Source organism: Hippopotamus amphibius, chromosome 5 (assembly GCF_030028045.1).
Source record: "Hippopotamus amphibius kiboko isolate mHipAmp2 chromosome 5, mHipAmp2.hap2, whole genome shotgun sequence".
In the NCBI taxonomy this organism is placed as follows: domain Eukaryota; kingdom Metazoa; phylum Chordata; class Mammalia; order Artiodactyla; family Hippopotamidae; genus Hippopotamus; species Hippopotamus amphibius.
The window spans coordinates 165,715,990-165,733,607 of NC_080190.1; the positions used below are offsets into that span (position 1 = coordinate 165,715,990).

General features: G+C 42.6%; 1 protein-coding gene across 6 annotated transcripts in view; it reads right to left on the bottom strand.

The window, feature by feature from the left end:
• Positions 1-738: 738 nt before the first annotated feature.
• DNAAF11 (dynein axonemal assembly factor 11) overlaps positions 739-17,618 on the bottom strand; it is an 80,438-nt gene continuing 63,558 nt past the window's right edge. For all 6 annotated transcript variants that reach the window (XM_057735633.1, XM_057735627.1, XM_057735626.1 and 3 more), the window contains 2 exons: positions 7,413-7,498; positions 739-1,103 (listed from right to left, as the gene is read on the bottom strand). In XM_057735633.1, the coding sequence (XP_057591616.1) occupies positions 926-1,103; positions 7,413-7,498 (264 nt within the window). In that variant the 3' untranslated portion in view covers positions 739-925. The remainder of the gene's footprint in view (positions 1,104-7,412; positions 7,499-17,618) is intronic.

The window sequence follows — 17,618 nt, forward strand, 5'->3', positions numbered from 1 at the left end:
CCTGATTTAAATGCTGGTAAATCATGGTCAGAGTGAAGATAGTTTTCCTACATTGTATGTGGAATATTGAGTTTATAATGTTCTAGACAAAGAGGACGTACAAGTATTTAAAATGTGAAGAAGGAAGTAGAGGAGGGAAAGTGAAGTGAGGAAAAGAAAGAGAATGAGGGAGAGGAGTAACAGAGGAAACAGGGAAAGAAAGCTCCAGGGAAGAGGGGGAGGGGAGAGGGGGAAAAATGCACAAGGGACACTGTTGGGCACTTCAGACAGTTCACCTGGAGACAAACCTATATATACAGCAAGTATTCTCCCTCCCCAGCCACAGATGGAGACACTAAGGCTCAGGGAAGTTCATGCACTTGCTGAAGTTTCATCCAAAGCAACTGAACGGTAATCCAAGCTCAAGGTGTCTAATTTCTAACCTCATCTTCTTGCCATTATACCCTGCCATCAGAGAAAGCAGACATAGCATGAGAAGAAAACTGAAACATTGCTTAAAATCATCTGAAAGCATTCCAATTTGGTCTGAAATTACGATTTTAACTTCTGAGCTTGACACGTTTGGCAAAGCACAGGTTTAATAATCAGTCCTTTTATCCACGACTTCATCTATCTGCACAAGCAGGCAGTTCTGGGATTTATAATCAAGTGCGTTTCTGTAATAGTTCTATGATTTACTGAACATTTTCACTAGCCAACACTTGACTGCAGACAAATGATGTTATAGCATTTGGAAGGTACACATTTTAATTTTGAACTGGTTTGAGAATAAATGTACAAAGTAGGAGCTAAAGCATCAGAGTAGTAACGTTAAAAATAACTGTTTAGCCCGTAAATAACATACATGCACTCTCTGCACAGAGCACATCTGGGCCTGGCGGGTCACGGTTGGTGCAGCGGGTCACGGTTGGTGCAGCCTGAAGTTTCAAATCAATGGAGGCACTTCAGGATTATCTTCAAAGTCTGGATCTTCCTTGCTTGGTACAATTTTGGATTCAGCTCGAACTGTTCTGCGCGTGTGTTTTTTCTCTTGAACTATGTTAGCCACATCAGGGAATGAATGCTTGCTGGGATCTATTTCTAGTCTCTCCATTTGCTGGCTTCTACAAAAACAAAAAGGGCAAAGGGAATTGAGATATCATTTTAAAGTAAATTTCTAGTAGATTCAACTCATTCATTCATTTGTTCAGCAAACATCAGTAAGTATTATCCCTGGAGCATGGAGGCCAAAACAGGGCCCTGTCCCTAGTTTCAAGTAGCTTAGAGCCTAGTAGAAGCAGGAGTCGACCCTTGGAGAAATAAAGTGCTAAAGAGCTCCGCAGGGCCATCCTAACGCGTAGGCAGGTGGAGAAGAGGGCGGCTGGGAGACTCTGCTTACCTAAGGCTTTTTTGATAATTGAAAAGATACAGCAGGCCAAGCCCCATGGCCAGGATCAATAATAGAATCACGCCAGGCAGGTCTCTTTCCTGAATGGAGCTAATCAGGCTCGCGGACCCTGCTGCGTTAGATAACCCAGCCTGCCGCGGTGTGGCAGGAGCATTTATACTACAAGTTCAGGTGCACACCAAGCTTAGCCTGCAGTTTCCCCTCCTACAAGAACCTGCTCCTCCGCCTGCAGCCAGTCCTCCCAGCGATAGCTGGAGTAAAACGGAGCCAGGAAGCACCTCTGCTGGCCACAGAGTTCCCTTATCACTGTCATATAGAAAACTCTAGATGATACAGTCACAGGGCTGCTTTTCTGGCAGTTTCCATTCTATGGCCTGGAGTTGGACCCAGTAATATGTATTTATATAAAGTTCCCCCAGGGATGTTGATGATTTAGAAATTATGTTGGAATCACCACACCATTCATTCATTCAATTATTCAACAGATACATATTAAGGACCTACTGTATTCTAGCTGCTATGCTAGACACCAGAAATACCATGGTCTGTGCAAACAGACAGGGCTCTTGGTCACATCTAGGAGTGCAGTGTTGTGCTCAACAGAAAAGTTATCGCATCGTCATGTAATCGTCCCATTGCCCATCTGTTCTCCCTATTAGACTGACAGCTATGAAGCAAAGATTTTCTCTCTTTCATCTTGTGTCTTTTGGCATATAGCTTTACTGAATAAATAGTTGTTGAATAAATGGAAAAAAATAGTATTGTGGAGTAACGAAATTAATTATCTCTGACCTAAGGAAAATCAAAGTCAGTCTAATCCAGGAGCTCCAAACCCATGTCCTCAGACCACATTCATGCAGCAGACACAATCTGTTGGGGGAGGGAGGTTCGATTTTCTTTGGGAAGTGTACATCCTATTGTTCTTGCAACCCTTCTCCCTCATTTCTGTAATCTGTTCAGCCCTTGAAAGCATTTGACTTTTTGATTCCTTAGTATTTTGACTAATACACCTGGACCTGCCGAAGAAAAATACAAAGTATACAAAGAGAATAAAATGGCATTTTCTGAAGTCCCAGATTGTACACTATAAACTATGTAAGAAGTTACAGTTTTCACAGACTTATAGTCATTATTAACTATAGCTCTACTTTTTAATTACTCTGTTCTTATTTAAAAAGCTATGATATCTATGGCTTAATTAAGTAAATATCTAAATCCATCTATCATAATTATGTTGTCCTTGACTTTGAAGAAAAGCAGCTCATCTCAATTGCAAGCATATCCCTCGGGATATAATTTCTGGATTTTAGTAATAAACAGTGAACTTAGCCAGTTTACAGTTATCTGCAGCACCCCTACTTCAGATGCTGTGAGGAATAGTTTCCATGCAAGGCTTTAATTACTCATGAATCTCTGGGGTAATAAACAGTGAACAGCTAGGCCTGAGGCACCTGAGGACCACACTCATCCCCAAAACAAAGAGGAGAGGGGCTTTTCTCCCCTGTTGCTTCCTGCCTCAATGTTGGAGGCCTGAAGCGATAGATGCCCAAGGATGGTTTTACCCACCACCTGGCTGTCAGACCAGAACCTCTGGAATCTAGTAAGAAGAGCTAGGAGATGCACTGAATAAATTTATTACCATGGAAGAAAGCAAGAAAAAAAAATGTCTAAAATCAGTAGCTATAAAATGCATCACAGCCTGATTCCTCTTATTAAAGAACAGAAAGAACTGATAATATGCTGGGCTAGCATATTTGGACCAAAGACTCCCACTGCCCACTAAAAACTTTATTGAGATCATGAAAGATGTGATAAGATAATTAGGATCTGCAAGGGCAAAATTCAGCAAAAGGAAGAACCCAGAATGGGAAGTGGTGCCTGAAGCCACCTTTGCCCTGAGGGCATTTGCTGAGCTCCAAAAGTTGGGCTTTGGTCTTGCTGGATGTATGGAGTGTGGGGACAGAGCACGCCAGGTGGGCAGTCTAAGAGGATGCCCTCTCCCCAGTATGGGTGCAGTCCCAAAGGGCTTCTCCCTCCTGTAAGAGTGAGTGAGAGGTAAACCCGCTCTGCCTGCCTCCCCAGGGAGCTGTGAGGAGAGTTGCCCCAGTGGGACAGAAGGGAGCCGACTTGTCACCACAAGCTGGCACTTCCATGGGTTTACAGCAGCAAACACACACACACACAAACAAAAAACAACCACAACCTTGAATTTAGACTGAAGTGGTTCTAAACTAGTAGTGTCTTTAGGGTCTGCCCCAAAGCACATGTCAATGCTCCCTGACCTCTGAGAAGATCCCAATGATGGAGCAGATCGCAGTAAAAAGTAAACCAGAACTCAAGAAAAGTGAGTATTCTGTATAAGAATCAGCAGAAGCAACAAGAACAGAAACAGAGACATAAAAACTTCAGATACTGACTATGAAAGCATGAATTATAAAGCCACTACACTTCCATTTAAGTGTTTCAGACTTGAGAGTAAAATGCTGAAAACTTTCCCTCTGGAATTGGCAATAAGACAAAGATGCCCGCTCCCACCCTCTTTTCAACATTGTCCTAGATTCCTTCCCTATGCAATAAGGCATGAAAAAGAAATAAAAGATACAGACTTGAGAAGGAAGAAAATCATCATTCTCTGCCATGTGTCATCAGGGAAATGGAAGTTAAAATCAACAATAAGATACCACTGCACACCTGTTAGGATGGCCCAAAGCCAGAATACGGACAACGCCTAATGCTGGAAAGGATATGGAGCAACAGGAACCCTCATACATTACTGGTGGGGACACAGTGGTACGACAACCTCAGAGGACAGTTTGGCGGTTTCTTACATAACAAAACATATTCTTACCCTATGGTCCAGTAGTTGTGCTTCTTGGCATTTACCCAGAGGAGCTGAAACTTTATGTCCACACAAAAAACCACACAGGATGTTTATAGCAGCTTTACTCATAATTGCCAAACAACTGGAGCAACCTAAGATGTCCTTCAGTAGGTGAACGGATAAGTAAACTGTGGTCCATCCAGACAATGGAATATTATTCAGCACTAAAAAAAAAATGAGCTAGCAAGCCATGAAAAGACATGCAAGAACCTTAAATGCATATCACTAAGGAAGAGAATCCAATCTGAAAAGGTGATATACTATATAATTTCAACTGTGTAACATTTGGAAAAGGCCAAACTCTGGTGACCATAAAAAGATCAATAGTTTCCAGGGGCTGGGACTGGGGAGAGAGGGATGACTAGGTGGAGCACAGAGGATTTTCAGGGCAGGGAAACTACTCTGTGTGACGCTATAGCAGTGGATACACGTCATTATACATTTGTCCAAACCCACAGAAGGCGCAACACCAAGACTGAGCCCTAATGCCAATGATGGATTTGGGTGATAATGATCCGTGATGCAGGTTCACCGACCGTAACAGACGTTCCACTCTGGCAGGGGATGTGGACAATTAGGGCGGCTGTGCCTGTGTGGGGGCAGGGAGCATACAGGAAATCTCTGTGCCTTCCACTCGACTTTGCTGTGAACCTAGGACTGTACTAAAGAAGAAAGTCTATTTTTTTAAAAAGACACCATGAGGAGGTCATCCCTGCTGGCACAGTAGTTAAGGATCCGCCTGCCAATGCAGGGCACACGGGTTCGAGCCCTGGTCCGGGATGATCCCACATGCTGCAGAGCAACTAAACCCGTGTGCCACAACTACTGAGCCTGCCCTCTAGAGTTTGTGAGCCACAACTATTGAGCCACAGCTACTGAAGCCCACATGCCTAGAGCCTGTGCTCCACAGCAAGAGAAGCCACGGCAGTGAGAAGCCCACGCACCACAACGAAGAGAAGCCTGCGCTCTCCGCAACTAGAGAAAGCCCGTGTGCTGCAAGGAAGACCCAACACAGCCAATAAATAAATAAATGAATAAATAAATTAAAAAAAAAAAAAAAAGAAGACACCATGAGGAGAGTAAGAAAGCAAGCCCGAGAATGGGCCACATTTTATAGTCCTGGTTTCACCACTCACTTTAGCAACTTTGCAGTCTTGGGCAAATTAATCTCTTTGAACCTCAGTACATTAGGAATACAAGGATTTATCTTATAGTTATTTTGAAGATTAAAGATAACGGTATCATATAGCAGTGTAGGCACTCAGTACTCAATAAGTCCATTTTTGAGGAAGCTGTGTGTTTTCCTTACTTGCACAGTGTCACTGGACCACAGGAGTTCACTGGGTCAGTTACCTTCCCCCAAAACATGATCCCATCTGGTCCTGATGAACAAAACCCTATTCCCCCTGATCTTCTCCTTCTATTCACTCTGTCTCCACAGCATGAGGAAAGGACCACTCAGGCTACGAGAGGGCTGAGGGGCCTACTCCGACCCCTCCCACAGTGTACCAGTGCATGTGCAGTCCTTCCCCCTAAACCAACCACCTGCCTGACCTCATTCCCATGTGCGGCCTTTATAGGCGACTGTTTGGTTAAGGGGGTTGCCAGGCAGAGGCTGAGTTAATGTGCGTAATGAAGTGTGTCAGTGATTAAGGAGCACCACAAACAACTTTCTCATCGATGTTTTATGAATGGTCATGACGTGACCCTTTCTCAGCAACAAAAATGAAAAAGAAAGGCTTTGTGGAAATACTGCAGGAGGTCCTACTACGAAGAATTGTGCTAAGACATCTCTAATCATCAACTATAATCACAGTAATGACGGTTCCCCTGGAGTCTTGAAAACCAGCTCCAAACTGTTGGCAATGACTTGGTTTCCAATTCCTGGGATGCCTCAAAAATTAGATTCAGACTCTTCACATGTACTGATGCTGTTGGGGGTTAATTATGACCACGAAGATTCAGAAGAGTCCTAATACCCTTGAGTCTCTGTAAATGACACATGCATCTGAAATGGAAACCACTAAGCTGGGAAACATAAGGGTGGCTTTCCAAGGTTGAAAACGGCAACCCCGCTTTTCAGAAGGAATTCAGTTCCATACCTGTTGTTTAAACAAACCCAGTGTTTGAAAATCTCTACAAAACTTTGACAGTTGTCTTTGAATATACGAATGCCTGACTGCGTGTATTATGCAAGACATAAATATAGCTCTTGTTCAGGTATTTTTATAGTGATAATTCTAGCATATACATTTGTATTGCAAAGATAGTTTGCCTTCGTCCAAAATAGACTTTGCCATCTGGATGGTACGAGTCTGGAAATCATGACAAGGAGGAGAAAGTTGAAAGAGCTGGGATGTTCATTCTGAGGAAGAACTGAGGGATAATGAGAGCTTTGTCCAAAATATTCTAAGAATTGTCACGGCTTGTGCGGCAGTGGGCTTTGTTCTGGGGGCCTCTGGGGGCAGAGCGAGAACCTTCCGTTAGACTCAGAGAAGCTTTCTGACATTGGGGAGTATTGAGAATGCCGTGAATATTCTCTCGAGAGGGCGAGGGTCCTGTTGAGAAGGAAGCTTAAGCAAAGGCAGGAAGGTGGCCTATGATTGACAGGAGGGCAACACGGGGCCTCCTGGTCCTTGCAGCCCTGAGAGTTTTGGGATCTATGATGTGACACATGGGTCATGATCAAAGGGAGGTGCGGCGAGCAGTGTTAGGAGCAGGGCTCAGCAGAGTCGTCCCAGCAGGTCACAGCCATGCAACCTCCGCATATTCCAAACTTCTCCCTCCCTTCTTTTCCCCGTCTGCACACTGAGGATAAAAATCGTGAGGATGAAATGTGTTAATATGGGTAAAGCACACGCAATGCTGCCCAACACAAAGCAAGTGCCGGGAAATGGAGCTGTCGGTGATGTGGATGTCGCCACTTTTATTATTATCACCGGAAATTGGAAGCTGAATATACACAGCTCTGTTTTTGAGCCCTACAAATCAGGAGTCTGAGTTTGGGGAATAAACGTTAACATTCATCGTATGAATCCTTTTTAAACTTTCAGTCACTGTACCTATTTGGAAGGTGCATTCTAGCCACCAAGTGACAATGAGGAGAACTCTAAACAGAGCTCAGACGGGCTGGGGGGACCGCACCTCTTGTTGGTCTGCTCTCTGCTGCTGTCCAGAGTGCTCTGCACAGGCTTGGATGTTCGTTGACAACCTGTGATTACTTCGCCCACCTAAAATAAAAACACAGCGCACAGTAAGTGATATTCTGTCTGATATATCTTCAAAAGTATACACTATATGTTTTCTAAATGCTAGAACATTTTAATTTTCACTACATATTCCATGAAAGATTCTGACTTTAAGTCCCTAAATGGAGCATGAGAAAGTTACAACAGTCCCCCCCGTATCCATGGGGATGCGTTCCAAGACCCCCAGTGCTTGCCTGAAACCAGGGACAGTGCCAAACCCTATACATAGTATTTTTCCTTTAAGAACATACCTGTGATGAAGTTTAATTTATAAATTAGGCACAGTAAGATACTAAAAACAATAACTAGTAATAAAATAGAATAATTATAACAATATATTGTAATTATATATTACAAAATTGTACAAATTTAATACCTTTTCCGTCTTAACTAAGCACCTATCATGCACTATGGCCATAATTTTTGCAGTTTCAGGTACGGCAGCAAAATCAGTAGGAATTTCTTTTTCCTTCTTCACATTTTCACAGATAGAAGATTCATATCACAGATCTCAGCAATCTCAGCATATGATTTTTCCTTATAGTCAGGACTTTCACCGTTTCGCTAAAAGGAAGCACTTTAAGGCTTCCTTAAGGCACATCTGAACTGCCAGCATCGCTACTTTTGCGTTTCGAGGCCATTATTACGTAAAATAAGGGTCACCTGAACCTAAGCACAGTTGATCCAATAACCAAGGCAGCTACTAAGTGGCTAAGGAACCAGTGGTTACACCAGACAAAGGGCGGGATGGAGTGGGATGGCGCTCAAGATTCCATCACGCTGCTCAGAATGGCCCACAAGTTAAAACTTATGAGTTGTTTATTTCTGGAATTTTCCGCTTAATATTTTCAGACTGTTGACTGTGGGTAACTGAAACCAAGGAAAGTGAAACCTCGGATGAGGCGGGACTACTATATACCACAAATTGTAACTGTTCACATTAGATTAAAAAAAAAAAAGACATTATTTTATTTATTTAATTTTTTTGGCTGAGTTGGGTCTTTGTTGCTGAGTGTGGGCTTTCTCTAGTTGCGGCGAGGTGGGGGGGCTACTCTTCGTTGCAGTGCATGGGCTTCTCATTTTGGTGGCTTCTCTTGTGGAGCACAGGCTCTAGGTGTGCAGGCTTCAGTAGTTGTGGCGCATGGGCTCAGTAGTTGTGGCTCACGAGCTCTAGAGCGCAGGCTCAGTAGTTGTGGTGCACGGGCTTAGTTGCTCCTCGGCATGTGGGATCTTCCCCGACCAGGGCTCGAACCTGTGTCCCCTGCGTTGGCAGGAGAATTCTTAACCACTGTGCCACCAGGGAAGTCCCTGTTCACATTAGTCTTCCAAAGCTACAAGCTACAGTTAATTTGCCAAAGGCCAAGCAGGGGCATATGGTGAATTAACTCATTTAACAAATATTTTCTGAAAGCCAATCCCATGCCAGACACTTTTTGGGGTATTGATGACTCGGGTGTGTTGGAGACACTGCCTTGGAGGAGCTCCCCGTGAAGGTGCTGCAGGGAAAAGGGTCTGAGCTGGAAGCATGAATCCCCATCCGCCCAGCTCACTGGACCCCGGCTCCTTCCCCTGTGAAATGAGGGAATTACCTATGATCAACTACTGAGGCCCCTTCTTGATCTGAAAAACTCTATAGTTTCATTATCTTTTAAATGGAATAAGCTCAGGGCTGAGCATGTTAAGCTCTCAATAAATATACCTGATTGATTTAAATCAACAAACATACAGCAAAGAATATACAGACCCAGCACCTTTCCCATAGGAAGCTCAGAGATGGAAGAGTTGGGTGGCGGGAGAAGAGGAGGGGACCACATGCTGGGCACAGGCCCACCTGTGCCGGGTGTGCACATTTTTTATTTACCACTCCCCTGCCCCCTAATATTCCTATGAGAGGGATTACTGGTAGGCAGAGAGAAAAAAAATTCAGAACTCCTCTCCTTGGTCCACTGACCAAGATGGGGGACTTCTGCCCTTCCTTTTCAGGGGAGAGAGATCTGGCGGGGGTGTACGTTCCGTTCCCCTTGCTCTCCAGCCTCATCGGCAACTTCTCTCTGATGAGAAAATGCTTCATTTACTGGTCACATCTCACTGGCAGGGTCCCTCCTCTGAAAGGTGAGGGCCACCTGCCACCCTTTCTCTGTTCTGCCTGAGATCACACAGCAGTGATCAGATCCATGCAACTGATTAAGGAAAAAGACTAGGCTTGGACCTTGAGGGTCCAGCCACCAGCCCCACTCCCCTCTGCTGGCCAGGCAAGCACGCTGGACTCCCCATCTGTATTTAGGAAGGGAGTCAGGAGCCCCAGGTTAGCCTCAATCCTCAACCAGATTCTCCATTCCAATGCTTACCTGACCTTTGCATTGGAGTGCTGGGCACTAAACCAAATTAATAGATGGGGTAATTTGTTTCACATTTGACTAGCGGTTCTCGGCTGTATGAGCCATTGGTCAGAATCCCAGAAAGCCTAGCCCATTGTTCATCACATGTATACTTCAATACAGGGATGGTGAATGAGCAAAGGAAGCAGTGCACCCTAGACTGGGGGAATGTAGCATCAATTCCAGGAGGGGAGCGTTCTTACGACCCTTGATGGCAATTGTCTTCTTGTGGTGGTACAAGAATCAGTCTTTTTAGATGGTTCAGTTGTATATTTTTCTATCATATTTCATAAAAATTCAGTCTGTGTGTACACGTGTGATTCAGTTCAGCCCCTTCCCATAGACCTCATCGGAGGGCCTATGTGCAATGCAGAAAGGAAAGATCTGCTTAAACACCACCCTTTCAATATGTATATTGAATACTCGACTAGGGAAAATACCATTAAGCATCACCAATGGTTTGTGTGATGGCCAGACTTTTCCTGAGACTTTGGAAGAGAAACAAACAAACAAACAATGAATGCTGCATGTACCAAACACAGGAAATTTTAAGGCTGGAAGAGTTTGCTCAGAAACAGTATTTAAAAGGTATATTCTGCATAACAAAAACTTGTACAAGGAAACCATGGAAGAACCAGCCAGGGAAGCCACCAGTGCAATGTTCACTGGATAATCAGAGGCCGTGACTCACAGAAAGTTTCACCTAATGAAGTAGGCTTTTACTATCATCAAACGTGGTTTGCTTTGGAGGCAGCTAATTCTAAAATGATGTATTTGCTATGTTTTAAAGTCTATGCCAGTTTCCTTGTTTTCCATTCATCTCTTGCTGGCCCATGGTGTTCTATTTTTGGAGGTTCATGTGGCAGAGTAGGGATGTTTACACTATTTTAACGTGAAAACTTAACTGTTGCTTTTTTCTTTTCTCTAATGGAACTAGTGTGATGGATACAAATATTTCCCCCACGTTTGTTCCAGGCCTATCCATAGAGAAATGCAAATACTTTTCAGTTTCTACTGATGCCAGTTCTGGTTTATGAAGCCACATTAATGTCAAATATGAGGGTAAAGATAGCATTGAGGACACTAAACAGAGGTGCTCCCCGGTTGAGGGGAGCAGAGAGTGGTTGTAGGTGTTGGGGTCATGAGACCTGGCACCTTCCTCCTGGGGTGTCTGGGGGTGGGTGGGGGCAGCAGGACCTCCCTCCAGGAGACATGGTGGCAGGGTGTGGGGGAGCAGTGCTGTCCAGGAGAATTTTTTGCAACGATGGGAATGTTTCGGACTGGCCAACACAGGGCCCCAAGGCACATGAAATGCTGTTAGTATAATTGAGACACTAAAGTTTTCATTTTATTTCATTTTTAAGTAATTTTAATTTCTACTGACCAAGCCAGAGAGAAGGGAACATGACCAGAGTAAGCCCCAAACCTATGCGTGGGCTGCCCAACTCTTCTTCAGGAGTGGAGGTCATCCATCCCTATCGGTTCCCCCATCTGAGGTCCTTGATCGCACGGCTTTTTCACTTCTGTACCTCTCTGCTCCTTCCTCGACCTGCCTGGGAACTGGAACTGAGTGTGAGAACCCGGAACCTGTGTTTCAATCTCTCTGATCAATGTGGGATGTAAGGCTGCTCCCTTAGCCGGACTCAGGATGACTCTAAAGGACAATGGGAGCCACAGAGCTCAGGGAGGCAGTGGCTGGGGCCTTTGTCAGGCCAGCATCGCAGCTCAGCGTCTCTCTATTCCCAAGCCTGGTTCCTCTCCTCCCACAGGTGTGGTCCCTAGGCTGCTCCCCAACACAAGTTCTGCAGGCACATCCCCATCTCGGGATCTGCTTCTTGGGCAGCAGTGGCATCTGAGCACTTTTTTACTTTTTAATATTTTAATTCCATTAAATGAAAATGTCAACTTAAAGAAAAAAAGCTCTTGAGCCAAAAGCACAAGTTTTGTATTGCTTCACGCTGCAAATGCACTAATCGGAATGGGAGCACATGCATAATTAGTCTTAAAACACCCCATTTCTAACCCTGTTATTTGTCCCATAATAAGCTCAGACAAAGATTCTCTGTGTTTATGGAAATGCAAATAGAATCACAAAGTTGGAACTTTTCTTCACCGGGGATTTGCTATGTCCCAGAATCTCCATGTGTTGCTTATTTTTAAAAGACATTTTCAGCTCATTTAGTTTCAAAGGTTCTTATAAGTTTAAAAGTTAGGGGAAAGTAAGAAATCAGCAGTAAGAAAAATATTAACACCAACATTCACATTAACACCAAAACTCATCTTAACACCAATATTTATATGAAGAGCAGGAAAATCTCTTCTGATAAGAGATCTAATTTTTCCAAGCTGAGGACCAAGGTTCAGAATTCCAAGGTACAGAAACAGGGACATGTGGTTTCCCTGTGTACCTGCAGCCCTAGTGCTACTCTTCTAGAAAACGATGCTCATTAACATTAAACTTCTTATTCATCTGTACGAAGTGTGTTTAGGGATGACTCATGGAAAAGTTGTAAGGGCCAAAATACGTTTAACAAATTAGACCTTGTGGAGCAAATTGTTTCCTGAATCCATAGAGGGAAATGTAATCAACTACTTGAAAATTCAATTGCGGGATAGGCACAAAGGTACAAATTAACATTTTAATACTGTTAGGTTATTTTAACACATAGATTCATGCAATTGAAAGTTGGGAGTGAACATGGAGGTAGGAATTGAGTCCCCTTTTAGTTCAGAATGCAAACGACCCTTCAAACGCTTTCCTGACAGATGATTTTCCAGCCTTTGTTTAAATAGCATCGTGGGATAGAGTTCCATTACCTCTTGGGGGAGCACCCTACACTGAGACCACCTACATTCATCTTAACAAAATGTACGTGATTGCTTTACAAACCATGAAAGTTACTAATACCAAGAAACCCAGACCATGTATGTGAGGTGTGTAAAAATACAGCAAACATGTGAAGGAGACAGACCAGGCTCTTAATCCTTATATTTAGGTTGCACCATAGAAATGACCATCTGACAATTTTTGACCTAGAAAATAGTGATTTTCCATGGTTTAGCTTAATAGTTATTTATATGAAGTTAAATAAGAATATATAAAAAAGTCACTCCATTTCAGATGAAGACTTGCTAGTGGGAAGTTACAAGAGTGCCTGGACAAAGAAAATGGAATACAATGGAAGATATCTGTTACAAAAAATATAAACAATTGACCTTTCAAAATTTTCTTGTGAATTTACCTTGGCTTCTTAAATAACAGTAGTCACAAGAATGGGAAATGAATCTCTATTTCTCTTGGATTTTCACTTCTTATCACAGTTTCAACATTCATGAAATCTTCTCAAAGAAATATTTACTTAGCATCTATTATGCGCCAAGCATAGGACTGTGCAGTAGATATGGAATGATAGATTTTAAAAATGATCCCTGATCACCTCATGAGGAATAAAGACACCTAAGCAATTAAAATGCACCAAAGAAAGTGCAGCTGATAGAAATATGCACAGACTCTACAGAAGCCCAAGGGAGGGATGCAGACTGGGTGGCATGGGGAGCAGGGACCAAAGGAGCCTTACTAAGGATGTGAAATTTGGTGTGAATTTTAAAGAATAAGTGGGAATTTGCCAGAAGGTGAAGGTTATGAGATGAAGATTATGTAAGGAATAAAGAACATTCCAGAGAGAGAGAAAAAAGCATAAACAAAGACAGGAAAGTAAATGACCACATAAACTGAATATTAGGCAGATAATAGCTGGAAATAAGGCTGAAGAACTAGGCAGATGACAGATCTTGGGAGACTCTGAGGTGATTGGACTTTGCACAAGAAGTGATGGGGACTTCTGCAGTCTTTTTTTTCAGTGATATAGGTACTCATCTCAGCTGAAAGAGCAACATGCACTTCCAAAATGCACTTCCTATTTTCATGAGCCAAAGTGTGTGATGTTTACAAAAATACCAAGTCCAGTGGAGTGGCAGCTTTTGAAAGTGTCTCTTTCCTCACTAGATAAAAGTACCATTTTATTTCGTTTTCAATTATTATAGTCAAGTCCACCCTGACCCCAAACTCTACTCTGAAAATACTAACCACATACAATCCTGTTAGGAAGCTGTCTAAATGTGTGTAATGGCCTGCAAACTGATTGTAAGAACACTCACATGTAAATTGTTGGCTAATTCAGCTGTTCTTTGGGGCTTTCATTCACCCATAGATTCCAGATATGTGCATATTTCTCCAGCTGCCCACTGACTCTCAGGAGGTAGGTTTTGGACCCTGCATTCAAGATCACGGAGTACCTATACATCCTTCTAAAAGGGGCCATTTGCATGAAGTAAAATCCATTACCCACAACTGCCCCAGAGTGGAGAACATGAACGTTAGCATGAAAATCAAACGGAGGCTCTCCTTAAACAGATGTGAGATTTATGAATTGGCTTTTACCCTCTTCAGTCCAGGCCTCTGCAGCATTTTAATGAGGGTGTGACATGGCTTCCTCACTCACAATACAGGTTCTGAGCCCATTTGCCATCCTCCATTCTGGCCCTGACTTTGCTCTGCTCTGTGTGTTACAGGGAGAGGGAATCCTGCAGGCTTCCTTATCCAGCTTCCCACGTCATCTGGCTTCCAGCTGGGCTTGGCCAATGGGAAGCACTCAAGGGAGGCAGGGGGACCAAAAAAGAGAGGTCTCTGTGCTTCTCCAACAATCTCTATCCTTGTGAGCAACTTCTCCAGCAGCAGCAGAGTCCACCCCGTGGCTGCCCAAGGTGCCTGCTGCAGGTCTGGCTTCTTCCAGGGGACCCTACTGCGTGGTTTCTGCCAACATCACCTCCTCCTTCTGTCCTGGGAGTGGCAGTGGCCTCTAATGTCACAAATTTCAAGGTGGTCTTACTCTCCCTTCTTTGGCATCTCAGATCTTCTGCTACCTATGCAGTGTGTTTCCAGAATTCCTCCTATAAATTCCTGTGTAAATTTCCTGTATACATAATTTTCAATACTGAAGTATTTGCTGATTTTCCCTTAGACACTTACTGATTTACTCCATGTTTTCAAACTGCAGGGTGCTTATTAAAATACACATTTCCACACCATCTAATTAGACTATGCAGATAGCGGCCTGGGAATCTAGTGTTTTGAACAAACTTTCTCCAGGTGATTCTTAGGATCAGGCAAGTTTTGAAAACAGTTTTATCTGATCCCACGGCTTCTAGGCTTTTCTGGATGTAATTCATGTATGCAACCCACGTTTATGGGATGCCTATAATATCCCAGGAATTGTACCAGGACCTGGGATGCTATGGTGAACTGCATGGTCATTGCATCAATGAAATATCTTCCATCATCACTAAAATGATACACTTTGGTCTATGGATGAGAGAATTGTATAATGTACACACAGTCATTTAAGGGACTGGTTTTGGATATTTAGATGGTTTAATGTCTCATAATTATACTATGGTGTCTACCTGTGTACATAAATTGGTATCATATATCCATTTTGTTAGGAGAGAATACAAAATTAGGATTATTAAGACATAAAATACATTTTAAGCTTGATATATGTTGACACTTTTATTTTCAAAAATGTTAAATCATTTCCTATTTCTTTTAGCAGTTTATGAGAGTACCGTTGAACCTGCATAGGCATGGAAGTTTATTGATTGTTTTGCTAGAACACTGGTAGCAGTTCTGGAAAGGGGAACCAAATGGTTGGGCAAGAGGGATGGTAGGGATGTTTGTATTACTTGTAAATGATACTTTTGAATTTTGTCCTGTAAACACATATTATCTACTGTTAAATTATTTAAACAAGGAGCCCATGAGACGGAGGGAACTCTAATACCCTAGACTTTTGTGCTTCTTTTGTAACTGTTATTTACCTCTTTTCTACTGGGGCTTGGTATTTTTCTGAAACACTTTCATGAATTTATATGTAATATTGTTATTCTCTCTTCTTTGGTCTTTTGTGGTGTTTTTTCTCAGCAATGGGACATGTCAGCATTTGAAAAACTGTATATTATCTTGTTTATTAGTTTACTGTCTGTTTTCCCCCCACTAAAATGTAAATCCCAGGAGGAAGTACTGTGCTGGGTACGTTACAGGCCCTGACAATTATTTGTTGAATGAATGAATAAATGGATGAACTATGAATGAACAATGCATGTTTATGAATGCTGGTTTTTGACAGACAACTTTGGTTAAAGTAACCAAAGCTATTGCTTTTCCTTGGTGATTTCTGCCATTGTTTTATGTTTATAAAATCACTCTCTGCAGTGAATAAAAGTAAATATTTACCTTTATCGTCATTTACTTATTTATTTTTATTCAAGTATAGTTGATTTATAATATCACATTAGTTTCAGATATACAGCCTACCTTTATTTCCTCAAAATAATATTTAATTCTTTAATCCATATGAAATTTATTTCGGCGTAAGGTGTGAAGTAAGATGACAACCTGATGTTTTCCTAATTAGCCAATATCCCCCAATTCTTTTTTCCTCCCTCTTCTTCCTTTTCTTCCACACTGTGCAGCATGTAGGGTCTTGGTGCCCCCAATTTTATATAAAAATTAATTTGAAGTGGATCACCAACCTAAAGGTAAAAGCTGAAATGATAAAGCTGCTAGAAGACAACAAAAGAGAATATCTATGAAGCTAAAAATTTCATGGACAGGAAATAGGAAGCAACAACCCAAACAGAAATAAAATAATTCATACTAGAATTAATCAAAGCTAGGGACTTCCCTGGTGGCGCAGTGGTTAAGAATTAGCCTGCCAATGCAGAGGACACGGGTTCGATCTCTGGTCCAGGAAGATCCCACATGCTGCAGAGCAACTAAGCCACAACTACTGAGCCCATGTGCCACGACTACTGAAGGCTGTGAGCCTAGAGCCCATGCTCTCCAACAAGAGAAGCCACCACAATGAAAAGCCTGCACACGGCAGCAAAGAGTAGCCCCCGCTTGCTGCAACTAGAGAAAGCCCGGGTACAGCAACAGAGACCCAACAGCCAAAAAAAAAATGATAATAAAAAATAAATAAATAATAAATAAATTTATAGAAAAGAATTAATCAAAGCTAAACACTTCATCTTATTACCCAATTAAAAATAATAAGCAAGTGACTGGCTGGGAGAAATATCCAAAAAACGTAGGCTATGATAAGGCATGAATAAGTAGCTTTGAGGTTTCAATTCTTCACCTAATATTTATTTGGTACCTAGAAGACAGGTACTGTTCCAGACACTGAATGAATCAAGGTCTCTAGGATCACGAACCTCACACTTAGATGGGGAAGACAAACCGTACAAAACTGAACAAATCAGACATTTCTTACAGCGATAAATACTGCTATGACACTAAGGCAGGTAACGTAGCTGAGAAAGATGATGGAGGGAACGCGGCTGGCCATGTTAGCGCTGATGATCAGGAAAAGTGCCTGCTTAAAGGAGCTCAGACCTGTGCGATACAAAGGAGACAGGTGCGAAAAGAAAAAGGGGGCAGGATACACTTAGCAGGAAAACACCAGCAAGTACAAAAGTCCTCTGGTGGGGAGTGAGGCTATTGTGCTGTCCAGGAAAAGAGAAAAAAGCCAAGTCTGAGCCATAATGAGAAGAGGAAGGTGGAAGAGGAAGATGCCAGAAATGCAGGCTGATGCTAGCACGTATGGAGCCTTCAGGCCACGACAAAGAAATGTGAATATCCCTCCAAGTGCGAAGCCACTGGT